This window comes from Populus trichocarpa, chromosome 2 (genome assembly GCF_000002775.5).
Source record: "Populus trichocarpa isolate Nisqually-1 chromosome 2, P.trichocarpa_v4.1, whole genome shotgun sequence".
NCBI classification, from domain to species: Eukaryota; Viridiplantae; Streptophyta; class Magnoliopsida; order Malpighiales; family Salicaceae; genus Populus; species Populus trichocarpa.
In genome coordinates this window covers 20,256,609-20,273,603 of record NC_037286.2, presented here as the reverse complement: position 1 = coordinate 20,273,603, position 16,995 = coordinate 20,256,609, and the positions used below count along the sequence as shown (strand labels likewise).

The 16,995-nt window shown below is 32.2% G+C and overlaps 1 protein-coding gene across 1 annotated transcript; it reads right to left on the bottom strand.

Moving 5' to 3' along the window:
- Positions 1 to 2,444: 2,444 nt before the first annotated feature.
- Positions 2,445 to 6,929, bottom strand: LOC7481462 (protoheme IX farnesyltransferase, mitochondrial). The gene is made up of 7 exons (XM_002301531.4): positions 6,492 to 6,929; positions 6,009 to 6,141; positions 5,268 to 5,405; positions 5,044 to 5,177; positions 4,216 to 4,341; positions 3,771 to 3,874; positions 2,445 to 2,946 (listed from the first exon to the last, which is right to left on the bottom strand). The coding sequence occupies exons 1-7, from the start codon at positions 6,821 to 6,823 to the stop codon at positions 2,573 to 2,575; spliced, it is 1,341 nt and encodes a 446-aa protein (XP_002301567.4). The 5' UTR covers positions 6,824 to 6,929; the 3' UTR covers positions 2,445 to 2,572.
- Between the last annotated feature and the right edge of the window lie 10,066 nt (positions 6,930 to 16,995).

Genomic DNA, 16,995 nt, shown 5'->3' with positions numbered 1-16,995 from the left:
ACATGTGACATCTCTTGACAGCCAAAACCTACATTTTACTATGTCGTTGGAAGCATTGTTGTGTCCTCTTTTTTGGCGCAGCACATGTTGGCGGTGGGTGGATAGTTTGGTTATTTTTTTGTTGGTATTTCAACTTAAGTCTTTATTATTTTGATTTCTAATTTTTCTTCTTGATTTTTTTGTAAAAGTTTTATTTGTTATTAATTTCATCCTTCAATTTCAATCCGATATTATTTTTTATAATTTGATCCTTATTTTTTTTATTTCTATTTTTTTTTCTTGTCCTTTCATAAAATTTTTATTTGTTTTCAATTTCATCATTCAATCTAAATTTATAGTATATTATTAATACTAATTTGATTCTCATTCTTTTGATTTTTTTTTAAAGTTATTTTTCTTTTCTATTTTAGCATTCATTTAAATATAAAGTTTATTTTGTATTTCAATTTTGATCCTTATTCTTTTAATTATTTTTTTTTGTTTTTAATCCTTTTGTATAATTGCAATTATTTTTTCAATTTCAACCTTCAATATTTGATTGATTAGAATTGAACTTCATAATTTTTGCAAATTGGGTGCTTCAAGTCTAATGATCAGGTCACGAGTTTGAAAAGTTAACGTGAACAAACAATTTTTTTTAAAGAAAAATGGGCATTGTGATTTAATTTTTTTTATTAGGTTAGTCTGATATCATGATCTGAACCGCGAGTTTGGCGAGATAATCAAGGCTGACTTGACTCTGATTATCGTGGTTACAAATTTGTCATGCTAACTCGGGTTGACTAAAGTTGATTTGTTAGGTCTCTTTTTTTTTTTACCTCATTTTATCTTTTCATATTTAATGGGTTGAGATCTAAGCTTCATTGTTTATTTTTAAAAAAATATTTTTTTTTTCTTAGGTTATCATGATTATTTTTTAAAAAATTGATACATTTATTGTCATTGCTTATTTTATTATTCTAATTAAAATAAAATTAACTTATTTAATTTAGTCGAGTTTATAATCCAACTGAAATTTTTTTTCTTTTCTAAAATGTTTTTGTGGCACCTAAATATGTGTGTGTATATATATATATATATATATATAAACTAGGTCTGGCCTCACGCCATTACGCTGGTCCACACCTATACTCTCCTGTTCCAAGGCAACAAATGCCCTGACATAAAAATTTACTCTTTTTTTTGTTTTATCGGAAGGATAAAAAAGAAAGAAAGAAAAAAAAGGGTCTGGATCTACTGCAAAAAAGATTTGGAAGCTCTGTAACCAAAAAAAAAAAGAAAAGATATTTGCTAGAAACATTATGAATGGAGGCACAATCAATATGGATTGATATGGAATCTTATTCAAATCCAATATAACAGCTATAGGTACATAAAAAGATATATTTAATCAATTCTTTCTAATGAATGGATCCTAACTTTGAACATAAAATTTAAAATAATCAAATAAAAAATGATATTCATCGAATTTAAAACAGAGTTGATCATACTTAAGATTTAAGAAATTATGATTCTGAAACATTTTTCTTACTCTCTCTCAAAGAATTATTAAATCTATTAATATTTTTCATTTACACAATACAAATTAGAGGTGATTATTTTCGGTTCGGTTCGGTTTTTATAAAAATAAAACAACCAAACCAAAATTATTATTTAAAAAATAAAACCGAAACCGAACCAAAACCGATTCAAACCGGCCAATTTCAATTCGGTTCGGTTTTTTAGGACAAAAACCAGTTCAAACCGGTTTATCTTGGTTTTTTTCTAGTTTTTTTTCGATTTGAGTTCGGTTTGGTTTTTTTAGTTTTAGGCTTATATAACTGAACCGAACCGGTCAGTTTTTCAAAATTTTAATCGATTTTCATTCACAGTTCGGTTTTTTTTTTTTTTTTTTTCCAGTTTCCTTAGTTTATTTAGTTTTTCTATTTTTTGCTCACCCCTGCTACAAATTGCTTTCTTCCAGCAATGAAAATGTGTTTAAAAAACAGCATTACATCCCACCATCATATATTATATATTATTACTATTATTCAACTTTATTTAATTTTACCTTTAATTTAAAAAAATATATTGAACCACAAAAATCATTCTTAATTTTCACACCAAGCAAACACTTCACCTTTGAACCATTTCTTTACATCCTTGACAATTCATACTGACATATTCAGCATCGCACCGATTTGCTAATCCAAAACCAAAAACTTGCCTTCTCACCTGTTAGATCAACAAACATTGACACTTTCTCGTCACTTGTGATGTTGCTCCCGTACGGTGCACCGAATTCACAATCATAGCGCCAAATATATTATGCGACTCACTCTGCGCAGCTGCCAGTCATTTAACCAACAAACAAAAATAAGAGGAAAAGAAACAAAAAAAGAACCTATCATTTCCACCCCCCACCCCCACCCCCACCCCACTGAAAGGATGAGCAAAAAGCAAAATACAAAAATCCCACATTAAAGAAGAGGAAATCAATTCAAAAGAATGCTGAAGCAGCCGCAGGATAAGACCTTTCCGGTTGCCTTCCTGCTTATTATTGAATTAATACAAAATCCATAAAACCCACAACTTAGGAAGTTGTGTATGAAGGTGCAGGAAGAAAAGGAAATGGTGCTGCGGAAGCATATGCTACAGGTGCACGTGCTTGCTTGCCAATTGCGGAATGTGTTTCCTGGTTCCCATGCTTGAGGTTTTCCCTGCCTTGCACTACGGGTTCCAGCTCAGTGATCCTACCTAAACTGTCTTCTGAAAGGCATTGTTGATTATCGGAGACACGGTGAAAAAGTAGCCCGGACATGAATACAGGAAGGTACAAAAGGCTGGCATGAAACATCCTCCTTGCATTCTGTGTTGTTCGATTCAGATAGAATGAAAATGCTAGGGCACTTATTGCTAGAGTAATAAGAGATGATTCAAGACAAAACCAACTGGAAGTCACACCCCCTGAGAACATGTTCAATTATTAGTTCAAATCCCCAGACAGTATCCAAATATGCTCCACAAAAATACATTAATTCACACCACAGTGGTAGAACAGAAAGCCAGTCCTTGGCAACCAAACTCACTGAATAAAATTTATTCAACAATGCAGTAATGCAGCACAAGTCAAGGAAGAAAACTTTAGGCAAAACTCATTAAGCATCCCAAGTTAACTTTAAAATCACATCAGCGCAGTTGATTCTATTACGGATAGAATCTTAAAATTCATCTATATACATGGTTAATAAGGTCAACAACTGTGCATGTCTGAAATCATAAAATAAGTCATGCAACATCAACCACATGTAAAGTTCTCCGAGGACAACTCTGTTACCACAAACAGCCATTTGCCCCTTGCATGTGATTGGGCATATAGAACAACCAATTCAATACTATGTATTATGTGAACATTATAACAATACCCACTCTTTATGTTCAAAGTAAACCTCAATGTAAACCATGAAACCTGAAGATATCACATATCTAACTATCCCATGAAGTTCACCAACATGCATTTTGATACATGATAACCATAGAAAGTCATAAATCGGTTATAGGATGAACCTAACAGTCAGTGAACCAAATAACTCTCAATATGTTAGTGATATCACAAAAGATGGAAATACTTGAAGTTAAAAGGTTAAAAAATGAAAAGAAAATCATTGATGACTGATGTGAAAGATTGCATTACACTTGCAAACATTAGGGAATCTTTTAATGAAGGAACATAAGAAGACACAACCGAAAAGGGAAGACAAGTCTTTTCACTTCAGTTGACTAGAACTTACAATCACAGGCTAAAAAACCCAATGGAACCAGATAAAGGCAGTTCCTCAGTGCTACTGCAGCAGTTCTCCGACCAGAAGCATCAGCAAGAGAGAACATCTTGAACCTGAAAATGCCACAAATGGAAAACAAATTGAGGAAATAAGGGAAAAGACAAGTAAATGTCATCGAAGAGTCTGGGACCACCGGTCACAAGCCCAAAGGTCCCATCTTCCCCTAAATAATCCATCTTGACAACTCCTGCGTAAACAATTTCTACATCCCCAACAGCTAGTTCTTTCTAAAACTTGGTATGTGCAGTGACAAGTTGCAAGTTACAAAATCAAAATGACAAAGCGCAGGAAAGTTGAAAATTATGGATCCGGGAACAGTTTCATCTGCGGTTTTATACTAAAATTGGCAATAGATTGCTTTCATAGACAAGTACTTTAAGATCATGGAGCATACCCTCCAGCAGCATAATCACTGCGACAAAGATATGCGAGGGCCATAAAATGGGGTATTTGCCAAAAATACAGAGCAGCAGGGAGAATCATGGAGTTCAGTGAAACCTCGCCAGAAGCTGCAGCCCACCTGAAAAATCAGAAAAGAAATCAATATTCTCAGTGGAGATAAAAATACTGAGAGGCATTTTCCATTTATAAATAACAATCTCTCTCTTTATCTTCCTAGGGGTGATAGGAGAGAAGCTCCACTACTAATTGGCAACTCTTTCCACAACTGTCCAATCTCTTCCCTTTCATCTTAGAATGTGTTCCAATTAGCTGCTTGCCTCGGGCATATTCACAGAAAAAACTTGTTTATTATTTCTTCACTTATGGGCAACATCAAGGTGTGTTTCATTTCAAGCGACTTCTCCATTTTGGATTGTTATGGGATCATTACCAAGGCAACTAGACTCAAGCATAGTCTATTAGAGGCTGCATATGTTCTAAATCATAACCAAGATTCTCTGCTAAAAGCAGTGCTTATAAGTGCCTACGACTAGATTCCATCTTCAGAACTTCCCAGGCAAGGCTGAGCCTGATGCAGTCAACAAATGACCAAGTTATCCTTATGGATGCAGCCCAGGCTATGAAAGCAATCCTGATGGATTTGGTGAAGCCCAGTCTTAGGCTTCAACAATAGATATGGAAATTTACTCAGACAACAGCATTTATATGGAAATTGAGGAAGCCATAGACTTTTGGAGCCATCAATAAAGCTGCTTATAAAAGTTTCTGAGAGAACCATGTGCTTTGAAAAAGAAAATTAAAAACAAGAGGACAAAATTACCCTAGAAGTGGTGGAATAGCACCAACAACAGCCCCAACCCATGTGTTGACTGGGTGAATCTGCTTCAGTGGTGTATAGACAAATGCATAGAGGATGAGATTGGAAACTCCAAGCCCAGCTGCCAACATATTAGCCTGCAACAACCTTGTCATGGAAGCTGCAACATTAGTTACTATTCTCGAAGGAAATTACATAAGGGTAGGTAAGTGTATCTATGTGGCCACCTTGCAAGCTAGTATAGCAGTGCCAGCTACCCCAACAGAAGATGCCCAGGTGAGGGCATGAGGTATTGTCATGCGCCTTGAAGGTAATGGTCTTAGCCTTGTTCTTTTCATTTTGGCATCGTTATTCTTCTCAAAAACCTATCACCATGAAAGACAAAATAGCTTAGCAGGAATATAAAAAAAAATGTCTAGCTGAAACGTGAAAAGAGAGCTAAAGTTCCATGATGTTATCAGCAATCAACACTTAGTCTCCATACAAGATCAACCAAGGAAATGGGTAAATATAGTCAGTACACTTTCACTTCCAGTTGAGCTCTTACTAATCCCATAATTTAAACAATTCTCTTTTAGTTCTTTTTTTTCTCCCCTTTCCTACACCAGGACAACTAAGAAAAATGACGGCAAACTCCAAACCCTAATCCCAATAAAGAAAGAAAGGAAGGAAGGAAAAGAAGATCACACACAGAAATGGTTTAGCGAATTGGGTGTTATACTTTATATATGCCAGGCATGTAATACTGAATACTCTAATTAACAGAAGTCACCAAAAAAAAAAGGAGCCTCACTTTCTTTCTTTCATGAACAGTTGCCCCACTCCATACCCTATAGTATTAGTTGGGGCTTGAATTAATTGCTTCTGATATAATTAATTTCGATTTTAATAATCTAAATTAAAAAAAAAAGGGCATCGAAATGAATGATGAAAGCAGAAATTTGAAGAGAAAGTAGCGAAAAAAGAACCTGATTAAGAGAATTAGCAGATGAAGCAACCATCATAGTACCAGCACAAGTCCAACAAAGTCCAGCCAAATCAACGGCACTCCCTGCACTCCCCAGGACATATCCCGTTCCAGAAGTCGCCACAACTAACATGCTGTCGCCTCAAAATTTTGTAAAATACATGCTTGAGTTGAGGTCATTATCAATTTGGATACAGAAATTTAGAGATAAACCGCCGCCAAACCCCCCCCCCTCCCAAAAAAATAAAAATGGTTTGACATGGCTTAAGAAATTATCGACTTTTAGAATTTAAAGAATGGATTTTACAATAACTTCACCTTCGTGATAAATATTAGTAAGATTGGATCTTCAAATATAATGCACTGCTGTGGACTACACCACCAACCCATGAATGTGATAATATTACATGGATTAAACCTAAAACATGTGTTGTAGAACAATATTATTAATTGGGCATATATAACATGAAAAGAGAGAGCTGACCTCAGGCGAGCTTTGGAGAGCTCCCAATAGCATCGAGTGTAGTGGCGACCCAACTGCACGGCCGAAGCCAGAGACGGGGACAGATGATCAACAACTGCAGGGCCGGCAGCAGAACTTGAGGAAAAGGATCGAATTCCATCGGATTTGTGACTTGAAATCCCTAATTTTAAGGAACCAGAAGTGGATGGGGATGGGGATGAGCGGTAGTGAGTTACTAGTGATGGTGCCCATCCAAAGACAACATTGAAATTGGATGAGGAATAGTTGGAGGATTTCAGATGATTATGATTATAATTAGGGTTTGATAACAGCTTGCAGGTATTTCTCCACATCTCGGCAGATGGAGAATGTTGGGACTGACTTTTCTTTCTTTTTTGGAAAACCAGCTGCTGTCTTCTGTAACAAACAAAATGGCGAGAAGATTCATCGCTTGAATACACCAAGGAAAAGCTCGTTCTTTCCCAAACGACATGTCATTTAATTCTTTCCTTACCCTCAAATTTGACCCCCTCTGTTTCCACTAACTCTGCAACTAAGCCCCTGTAGAAAATAATTTGGTCACATGTTATCCGGTGTTAACAAAATTTCTCAAGTTCAACAAAACTGGACTCCATTGCATTGCATTATTCTGCAAAATTAAAATTAAAAAAATAATAATATGAAAAATGTTTTTTTTTTTTATAGCCGGTTGATGCTTAGATTTGCAGCGAAAAAAAAAACTGAATTAAAACAATTAAGGGTGAAGAAATAAAAAATAAAACTAAAATAAATATAGGGACAGGAGTAAATAGGCATGACAAATAAGCTGGCACGTGATTGTTTTTCGAGGAGCACGTGAGGCATCATTGGATCATCAAGTGACTTCCGTGGAGGCGTTGGAAAAGGCTTGTTGTGATCTTTCAGGTCCTTTTTTTGTTGATTTTTTTAAAAAAATTTCATTTCTTAGTATTAGATTTTATATCAAATTTGATCCTTATTCTTTTGATTTCAATTTATTTCTTTTCTATCCTTTCTTAATTGAAATTATTTTTCAATTTCATCCCTCAACATTTGGTTTCAGTTTATTTTTATGTATAATTTGGTCCTTATTTTTTTATTGCTATTTATTTTGTTTTTTTATCCCTTTTTTTCATTGATTTTTTTTATTTCATCCTTCTATATTTTGTTGATTGGAGATTTAATTTCATAATTTTTTTTAGGTTTGCTTTCTATTGAGCCTATCTTGACCTCATAACCAGGACATATGTTTCGAAGATTGACCTAGGCTTACTTTGTTTCTTTAGGTCATTTTTTTAATTAAAACAATTGGATTGTTGGGACTCGGGTGAATGTTTGTAGTATAACAATTGTTTTTATTTCAAGTTACCTTGCTTGTTTACCCAAACCTTATATTTGAATTTAAAAATTTGAGCTTCATGATTTTTTTTTCTTTTCTTTCTATAAAATTGTCCCGACCTCATAACTTAAGCCACATGCTTGGCGAATTAGCCCAAGTTAGCTCGGATATTTTATTTCAGGTCATATCTTTGGGATTGAATTTTTTTTTTTTGTCTTCACCCTTCAATATTTGGTTTTTTTTAGAATTGACCTTCATGATTTTTTCTATTTTCCCTTCCATTAGATTATAATGTTTGTACCATCTGGCTCGCAAGGTTTGGAGGCCTTACTCGAGTTTGCTAATGTTTATTTTTTTTGGAGTTTTTTTATTGATTATTTTTTTCTTGTTTGCATCCTTCTATGCTTGGATTGCTGGGAATTTAGCAGCACTACTTTTTTGTATTGCTTTCTATGAAGTTATCATAGCCTCAAAACATGTGTAGCATGTTTATCATACTAGCTTGGGTTGACCTAGCTTGCTTTTTTTATGTCCTTTTTAGATTTGCCTCCAAACTTTCCTCATTAATATACCAACATGCATTTCATATTCCAAGATTGAAAAACAACAAGACAAGTCATGTAAGACTGTTAGGTTTCCAAAATCCATATAAGCAGCTGAAACGATAAATTTAAGGTAATATTCGGAAGTCCCTAGGATTCTGTTAGACAAATCTAGAGTTGTTTAAGGATTTATTTTCTGAAGATCTGATCTTCTCAGGCTTTGAATAATTCTTTAAAGGTTGAGTTGTTAAAAAACCACAAGTCGTCTAATTGTCCGACCTCCAATGGTAATTCACATGAATTACTAGTGAGAAATCTCCTAAATCCCTATTTAGAAAAGAGGGATTGTCATGTCTAGAGTGCTAACTCTTTGTTCTGTGACTTACGTAGTTTTTCTGTCTAACAAATAACCTCTCTAAAATAAGAGGCATAACTTTATATTTATAGGGAATCATAAAAACCATATCAATGATAAAATATCAATTTACACCTTAAATAATATCCATATATTATTTAAGAATAATTTTAGAAATTTAATCAATCAAGTCCTTACTTGATTATCCTATGATTAAAATCATAATCCCTGAATTAAATACATTATAGTGCTAATTTCTAAAATTATTTTCAATCAAGCCACATTTGATTAATTATCCTAGTTTAATTTTTGACTAATGTTTCTTAATGTGTGTGACTCATTAGGGTTTCTAATATGTTGACCCAAATATAAATTATAATTCTAAATCGATAGAATTAAATAAATCAAAAAATTTAATTTATTATCAATTCCATAGTTGATTAGTTTATATTTGAAGATCAAGTGCACCGTCTAGCAACGTATCATAATCCCTTAAATATTAGGAAAATTATAAATGATTTGACTTAACCTTTGAATGACCGGTTTCTTAATGTAATTATTATTCATTTATCAATAATGTTCTGATTTAGACATTTTAGCATGAAGTTTGTTTGTCTTGTCAAATGATATTTGTTCGCAACATTATAGTCATTGATCCTTTGAATAAGATTTGAAACTCTTTTCAAATCTAATTCCATATTGCGCAAGGATTTAACAATCACTACTATTTAAGAACATGTAGAATATTTTCCCTAATTCCTTAAATTCTCTTTTGATCACTCAAATATCTTCTATAGTTTATGTTATATCTAATGTTTGCCCATTTGTTACCTGTACCAAGATAATGTGTAACAAGATCAAAACATAATATTTCCTATATAAGATAACTTAGTGATCTTAAGTTTAAGGATCACTCACACGACCGTCACGGGAGTCTTTCCATAGACACGAATGATATCTCCATATGAAATTCTCATGCAGGTCAGTTCAGTATACATGTCTTATGACAAGCACCTACATATTAGTTTTAGGTATTCTTGTACCTCTACTTATGAGAACAATTGCTTCCTTTCATAAAGAAAAGCATATAATAACTGTCAGTCTCTATAGTTCTAATAAATGTCCAGTATTAAGAGAGCATTGACCATGAATATTTAAGAACAATACTTTGATGCAATATGAATCTCATAATTATAACATCCTTATAATTTCCTTTACAAAGTGTTTTTTTGTTCTATGGACTTTATCTTTACTTTAGATTTATTTATCAAACATTAAATATAAATGATATATTAAAGATAAATAATGCTTTTATTTAATAAAATTAAATAGGTTCTACATGAATACATTAGTGCCACGTGTAACCAACTGATTGACTATAAGGTATATAAACTAACAATCTCTCACTTGCACTAAAGTCAATCACCCATGTATCTAATACCATATCCCTTCATATAGTGATTATACTTCTGCTAGGACAATGCCTTAGTGAGAGGATCTGCAAGATTCTCTTTAGTGGTTACTCGTTCTATCTTTACATTTTTCCTTTCTATGATTTCTCTAATTATATGGAATCACCTAAGTACATGTTTGAATCTTTGATGAGACCTTGGTTTCTTTGTTTGTGCAATGGCTCTATTGTTGTCACTGTACATGGCTACTGGATCAACAATGCTAGGAACCACGCCAAGTTCAGTAACGAACTTCTTGATCCAAACAACCTTTTTTGCCCCCTCGAACGCATAGATGTATTCGACTTCAGTTGTAAAATCTGTTATGGTTTTTTATTTGGAACTCTTCCAACTCACAACACCTTCACTCAGAGTGAAAACATATCTTGACTGACATTTTCTATCATTAATATCTAATTAAAAATTAGCATTTGAATAACCATGAACTTCTAGTTCATTTCCTCAAAAGACTAGAAAAACATTATTAGTCCTTCTTAAGTATTTAAGAATGTTTTTAACTATTTTCCAGTGACTCTCACTAGGATTAGATTGATATCTACTCATTATGCTCAAAGCATAAAATACATCTAGTCTAGACAATAACATCGCATACATAATGAATCCTGTAGTTGAAGTATAAGGAATCCTTTCCATAATATTTCTCTCAATTTATGTTTTATGACATATGTCTTTGGAGAGACGGATCCAATGTAGAATTGGTAAGTTTTCTCTTTTGGATTCTTATATGTTAAACCGTTTTAACATCTTGTCTATGTACGTGGATTCAGACAATCTAAGCAAATTTTTAGATCTATCTCTATAGATCTTAATTCCGAGTATATAGGCTACTTCTCTCATATACTTCATAGAGAAATTCTTAGACAACCAAAACTTTACTGATTGAAGTAAAAGAATGTTATTTCTTATTAGTAATATGTCATCTACTTATAAGATTAAGAAAACGACACCACTCCCACTAATTTTTTTGTAAACACAAGGTTCATCCATATTTTTGATGAAGGCAAATTGTTTGATTATCTCATCAAAACAAATATTCCAATTCCTCAAAGCTTGTTCATAAATAGATTTTTGTAACTTGCATACTTTGTTGGCAAATTACTTAGATTTAAAACCTTCTGGTTGTGTTATATACACATTCTCGTGAAGATTTCCATTCAGGAATGCAGTTTTGACATCCATTTGTTAAAGCTTATAATCATATTATGCAACAATATCAAGCAAAATCTTTATGGATTTTAACATAGCTACCGACGGGAAGGTTTCATCAAAGTCAACACCTTGTCTTTGTCTATAACCTTTGGCAACCAATCTAACTTTATACGTTTATACATTCTCATCCATGTTAGTCTTTCTCTTAAAGACCCACTTACATCTAATGAGTATCCCTTCAGGTGGATCAACCAAAGTTCATACTTGGTTAGTGTACATGAAATCCATTTCAGATTTCATGGCTTCAAACCATTTTTTAGAATCAATATCAGATATTGCTTCTATATAGTTGGTGGGCTCATTAATCATAAGCAACTTTTCATTCTCAGCATCCATGAGAAGTTGATATCTCAATGATACATGACGTGTCCTACTAGATCTACAGAGTTCTTATGTTTTTTCACCTTGAGACTAATCATCCAATGTTATAGCCTCAAGCTCAGATTCCACTTAGATGTCTGTTTACGGCTCTTGAACTTCTTCAAGTTGAGTTTTCCTCCCACTACTCCTTTCAATAACAAATTATTTCTCTAGAAAGGTAGCATGTTTTGAGACAAACACCTTTTGCTCAATGGAGTGGTAAAAATAATATCCAGCTGTTTGTTTTGGATATCCCATAAACTTATATTTATCTGACTTAGCTTCTAGCTTTTCAGATACATTATGCTTCACATAAACATCACATCCCCAAATCTTTAGGTATGATAAGTTTGATCTCTTACCATTCCATATCTCATATGAAGTCTTATCAACAAATTTGGATAGAACCTTATTTAAAAGGTAAGCAACAGTTTGTAGGGCATAGCTCTAAAAAGGTGGAAAGTCTACATAACTCAACATAGATCGTACCGTATCTAATAAGGTGTGATTTCTCATTTTAGAAACTCCATTGTGTTGTGATGTTTCAAGAGGTGTCTATTATGAGAGAATCTCATTCTCTTTTAGATAATCTTGAAAATCTTGGCTTAAGTATTACCACCTTGATCAGATTGAAGTATCATAATACTTTTTCCAATTTGCTTTTCAACTTCATTTCTGAATTCTTTGAATCTTTTAAATGATTTAGACTTATATTTCATTAATACACATAACCATATCTAAAATCGTCATTAGTAAATATAATGAAATATGTATATCCACATATGGCACGGACATTTATTGGTCCACATACATTTATATTTATCAAACCTAACAATTTTTTTAACCTTTTACTCTTTCATGTAAAGGGTGTTTTGGTTATCTTACCCAATAAACAAGATTCACAAATATCATATGATTCATAATCAAAAGGATCAAAATATCCTTCTTTATGTAGTTTAGTGAGTCTTATTTCATTGATATGACCCAAACTACTATGTCATAAGTAAGATGGATATGGATGATCTAATTTATTCCTTTTGATGTTTATATTGAATGTCGATATCTCTAGATTAAGTTCATACAAACTATTTATATAATTACCCGATCCATAATGAATATCATTATTATAGAAAGAACAACATTTTTTTTCAACAATAAATTTAAATCCATTCAAATCTAAATAAGAAATGGATACAATGCTTCTAGTAAGTACCGAAACAAAATAACAATTATCAAGGTTTAGTAACATCCTACTAAGTAAAGTTAAATTATAAGTTTCTACAACTAATGCAACAACTTTTGCTCCATTGCCTACATGTAGGTCCACTTCACCTTTAAACAATCTTCTACCTTTCTTTAGTTTTGATCATTATTACAAATGTGAAAACCACATCCGGTATCTAATACCCAAGAACTACTATATAACATAGCAAAATAGTTTTAAATCATAAACACCATACGTGTATTTATATTAGGACATTTTATTGTCATGCTTGGGAACAATTCCTTGGAGTTCTCATACTCCTTAACATCAAACAACTCTTTGAGATGCTTAATCATATTATGAGCATTCATATTCTCATACTCTATTTAAAGTTCATGTGACATGCTAGCTAACATCACACATGTTGCATGCTCATCATCATCAATATGATGGTGATATTTTGTCTTAACTTCAATAAAAACGTCCTCATCAAGGATATGAGAAATAGAACTTTCAAGCACATATAACCTTCTTTCTTATTTGAGAACAATTCTCAAATTTCGATACCAGTCTAAAAAGTTAAGTCCAGTCAATTTGTTAGCATCAAATATGCTTCGTAGGGATATGTTACTATTCATTTTATCTATCAACCTATTAATGTAAAGATAGCGAGTGTTATTTTCATGCATATATATTTAAATCTAAATTTAGACAAGGTTTCCTGTTTATTTAATTTGATTCCTAAAAACATGAATTCATATACCATGATATGAGAATTCATTTTCATTGTATCCTATTCATTAAATATAAATAATACCATTAAAATACTATAATAACTCAATTCAGATTTTTGATATATCAATAAATATCCTCATTTGAGTTATCTTACTACAATGCCATCCATTTTTATTTAGTTACGCTAATTTAGGTACCAAATATACAAATCATCCTTTAATTAAATCGAATCATCTCAACTCAGCCACCATTAGTTTTTCATTGACTCATTTACATATTTTTGGCTATCCAATTGGGATATCGTTGATATTTGGTAATCTAATGTAATATTGGCTATCTAACCTGGATACCATTAGCATTTGTTAATCTAATACAATCTCAGCTATCCAAACTGGGATACCATTAGCATTCGCTAATCTAATACCTTCCTAGCTATCCAAACTAGATTCTATTAGCATTTTGCTAATCTAATACAACTTGTGGCTATCCAAACACAATTGACATTGCCTATATCATCAAATGTTCTACTTTTATAATTAGTTCACCATTTCTACTTCTTTCATGATGTATTGTCTATAAACAACATAAGTAACTTATTGAAAAATATAGAAATGAAGGGATATGATACCTATTTGCTCCTCCTATGTTTCAGCCTCCCTAATGGAAGATCTAATCCTTATTGTTCCTCCTAATTCAAAAAAAAAGGTTCTACGTTATGTCTCAATCAAACTGTTTCTCTATATAAATTCTATATTCATCTTTGGTGTGTGTGTGTGTATGTGTGTGTATTCAATTTTCACAATACAAAATCACTCAATCAAATAATTTCCACATCCATAATATTTTCAAATGCATATAGAGTAAGATATGAATCAAAATCATATATTGAGTTCTTTTATTTTATTTTTCTTCCTTTTTGACCGAACCTCATGTCTCTCAATATGATTATGATATATTATCTTTTATATTTATATTCACATAATTACATTGGGTCTTTTTCAATTTTGTCTTTCTTTTAGCCAAACCTCATGCCTTTCATTATGGCCATGACATATAGTTTTTGACATCTATACTCACATAATTGTGTTAGTGTAATCTTATACATCTTTATTCTTAAGTTAACATCATTAACTAATTTTACAATATCAAAAAGTGTTCAATGTCACCATTAATGTCTCTCTCTTTCCAAGTTCATGCATGGACTCCAATTAATGACTCTTCATCATGTTCTTTTTTTTTTTGCACTTATTATGTCTTATACTTTTCTACAACATATCTCTTAATGTGTTATAATATACACATCATCATCAACAAAAATAATCTAATTTTTCAAGCCTTGTTGCAAGACAATTAACCTTTTTAACAAAGATGTTCTTCATCATTGAATATATTCATAGACACTTATAATAATCATTTGCTTTCTTTTTTTCTTCATTATGGTCGAACATATGTTACTCACAAATAAGAATTTTGTTGTTTTCTCTTCACTTCCTTAACATTGCCAAATATAGGATTTATGACTACCAAGTATCCATGTGATTTTTAATCTAACTTCTCCTCTTCTAATCTACATCACAAGGTACAATTTGTTCCTTATAGTCAATCTTAAACAATATAATTAAACAAATTCAATATCAATAAAGATTGAAGAGCTTATGATAAGGTATCTTGATCAACAACAATTCATCAAAATGGCATAATCAAGACTAAAACATTCATTGTATGCATAAACACCTTGGAATAATCTTTTCCTTCACCTATTTCTTCATTTGTTTGTGTTTTTATTTCTCTTGAACCCTCTTTCCATGTTTTCTTCTTCTCTTCCTTCCTCTTGAACCTCCTTTTCACATTTTCTTTTTCTCTTCTTTCCTACTCCTTTTGTTCTTCTTCAATCAAACACAACTAGTCCTCCTTCTCCACTTTATGCCAGCTCAAGTATCTATTATAGGTTTATAATAATTTCCTCTCATTGTTTGTCTCTCTTTAAGGGTGTAGGGGTGACATGCATGATTGGTTTAATGGTGTGGTTCTAAGGAGATGGAATACGATAAAAGTTTTTGTTTTTCTTCCAGTCATCGATCTCTCTCCTTAAAAAGAGGGTTGAACTCTTTTTTTTTTTGTTTATTTTAATCCATTAATTACATATATTTAAGCTACTTAGCCTCCCTTCTTTCTAACATTTTATCTTGGTCATTGGTTGGGTTATTAGCCTTTTATTCCTAATCCTTAACAATTAAATTTATTTACAAAGTTTATCCATCACTTTTCTTTGACTCCATAGTTATTATTTAACTTGTTTTCTTGCTTATTTCTCTCATCTTTTCTCTCTGTTTTTTTTTTATCTTTTATAATAGAAAGTTGCAACTACAAGAGTTGGAGGAAATTCATAATGATGCATATGAGAATGTAAGGATTTACAAGGAAAAGATGAAGGCTTTTCACGACAAGATGATCTCTAGGAATAAGTTTAAGGTTGGTCAAAAAATCATTCTATACCACTCACGACTTTGTTTGATTCCAGGTAAGTTGTGGTCTCATTGGATTAGATCTTTTGTTGTTACTAATGTTTTTTTTCTCATAGTGCAATTGCAACTCAAAGTTTATCAACTTCAAAAACATTCAATGTGAATGGCCATAAACTCAAGCCTTCTATGATGGATTCCAAGTAGAGAATGTGGGAAAATTGGACTTTGAGGATCCAATCTATACTAATTAAAGAAGGAAGCATTAAGTCGATCTAACGATAATAAACAAAGACACTGCTTGAAAGGTAACCCAAAGGGAGTTTGTTTTCTTTTTCTTCTTGTTTTTGCATTTGTGTTTTGGTTATTTTTTTATTTTTCTTTGCATTTTACATTACATTGGGGACAATGTAAGTTTTAAGTGTGGGCGAGGGGGTTCAGATTGTGTTTTAATTATGTTTTGAATGTTTGGTTTTCAATTATAAAAAAAGAGTTTTGCCTTTTTTTTTTGTTCTTGTGGTTTTGAATGATTTTTTTATTGTGTATGATATTATCTAGATTCAATTAAGCTTGAAACATTCATAACATGATTGAATAACTAATTTTCCAACATAGAATTAACTAGTCTTGTTATTTTCCCTGAGGATGGTAGTGACTAAATTTGATAGACCAAAAGCCAGTAAGATTTTGAGCCTTTAGTCTGGCACATCTATATCAGTCTCATTATTTTGTTTCAAGTGAGATATTCTTTTATGGATTTGTTTCTCTAGAACTTGCCTTGATTCTTTTCAATATCACATTGACACATGCAAACATGAACATGATTAAG

What these genes read in the sequence shown, in the direction of transcription:
- LOC7481462 (XM_002301531.4), bottom strand. Translation starts at nt 6,823, where the DNA reads ATGTGGAGAAATACCTGCAAGCTGTTATCAAACCCTAATTATAATCAT. An exon ending in CTCTCCAAAGCTCGCCTGAG is followed by an intron (nt 6,142 to 6,491) that starts GTCAGCTCTCTC and finishes TTGAGGCGACAG; the next exon opens with CATGTTAGTTGTGGCGACTT. An exon ending in CTGCTATACTAGCTTGCAAG is followed by an intron (nt 5,178 to 5,267) that starts GTGGCCACATAG and finishes AGGTTGTTGCAG; the next exon opens with GCTAATATGTTGGCAGCTGG.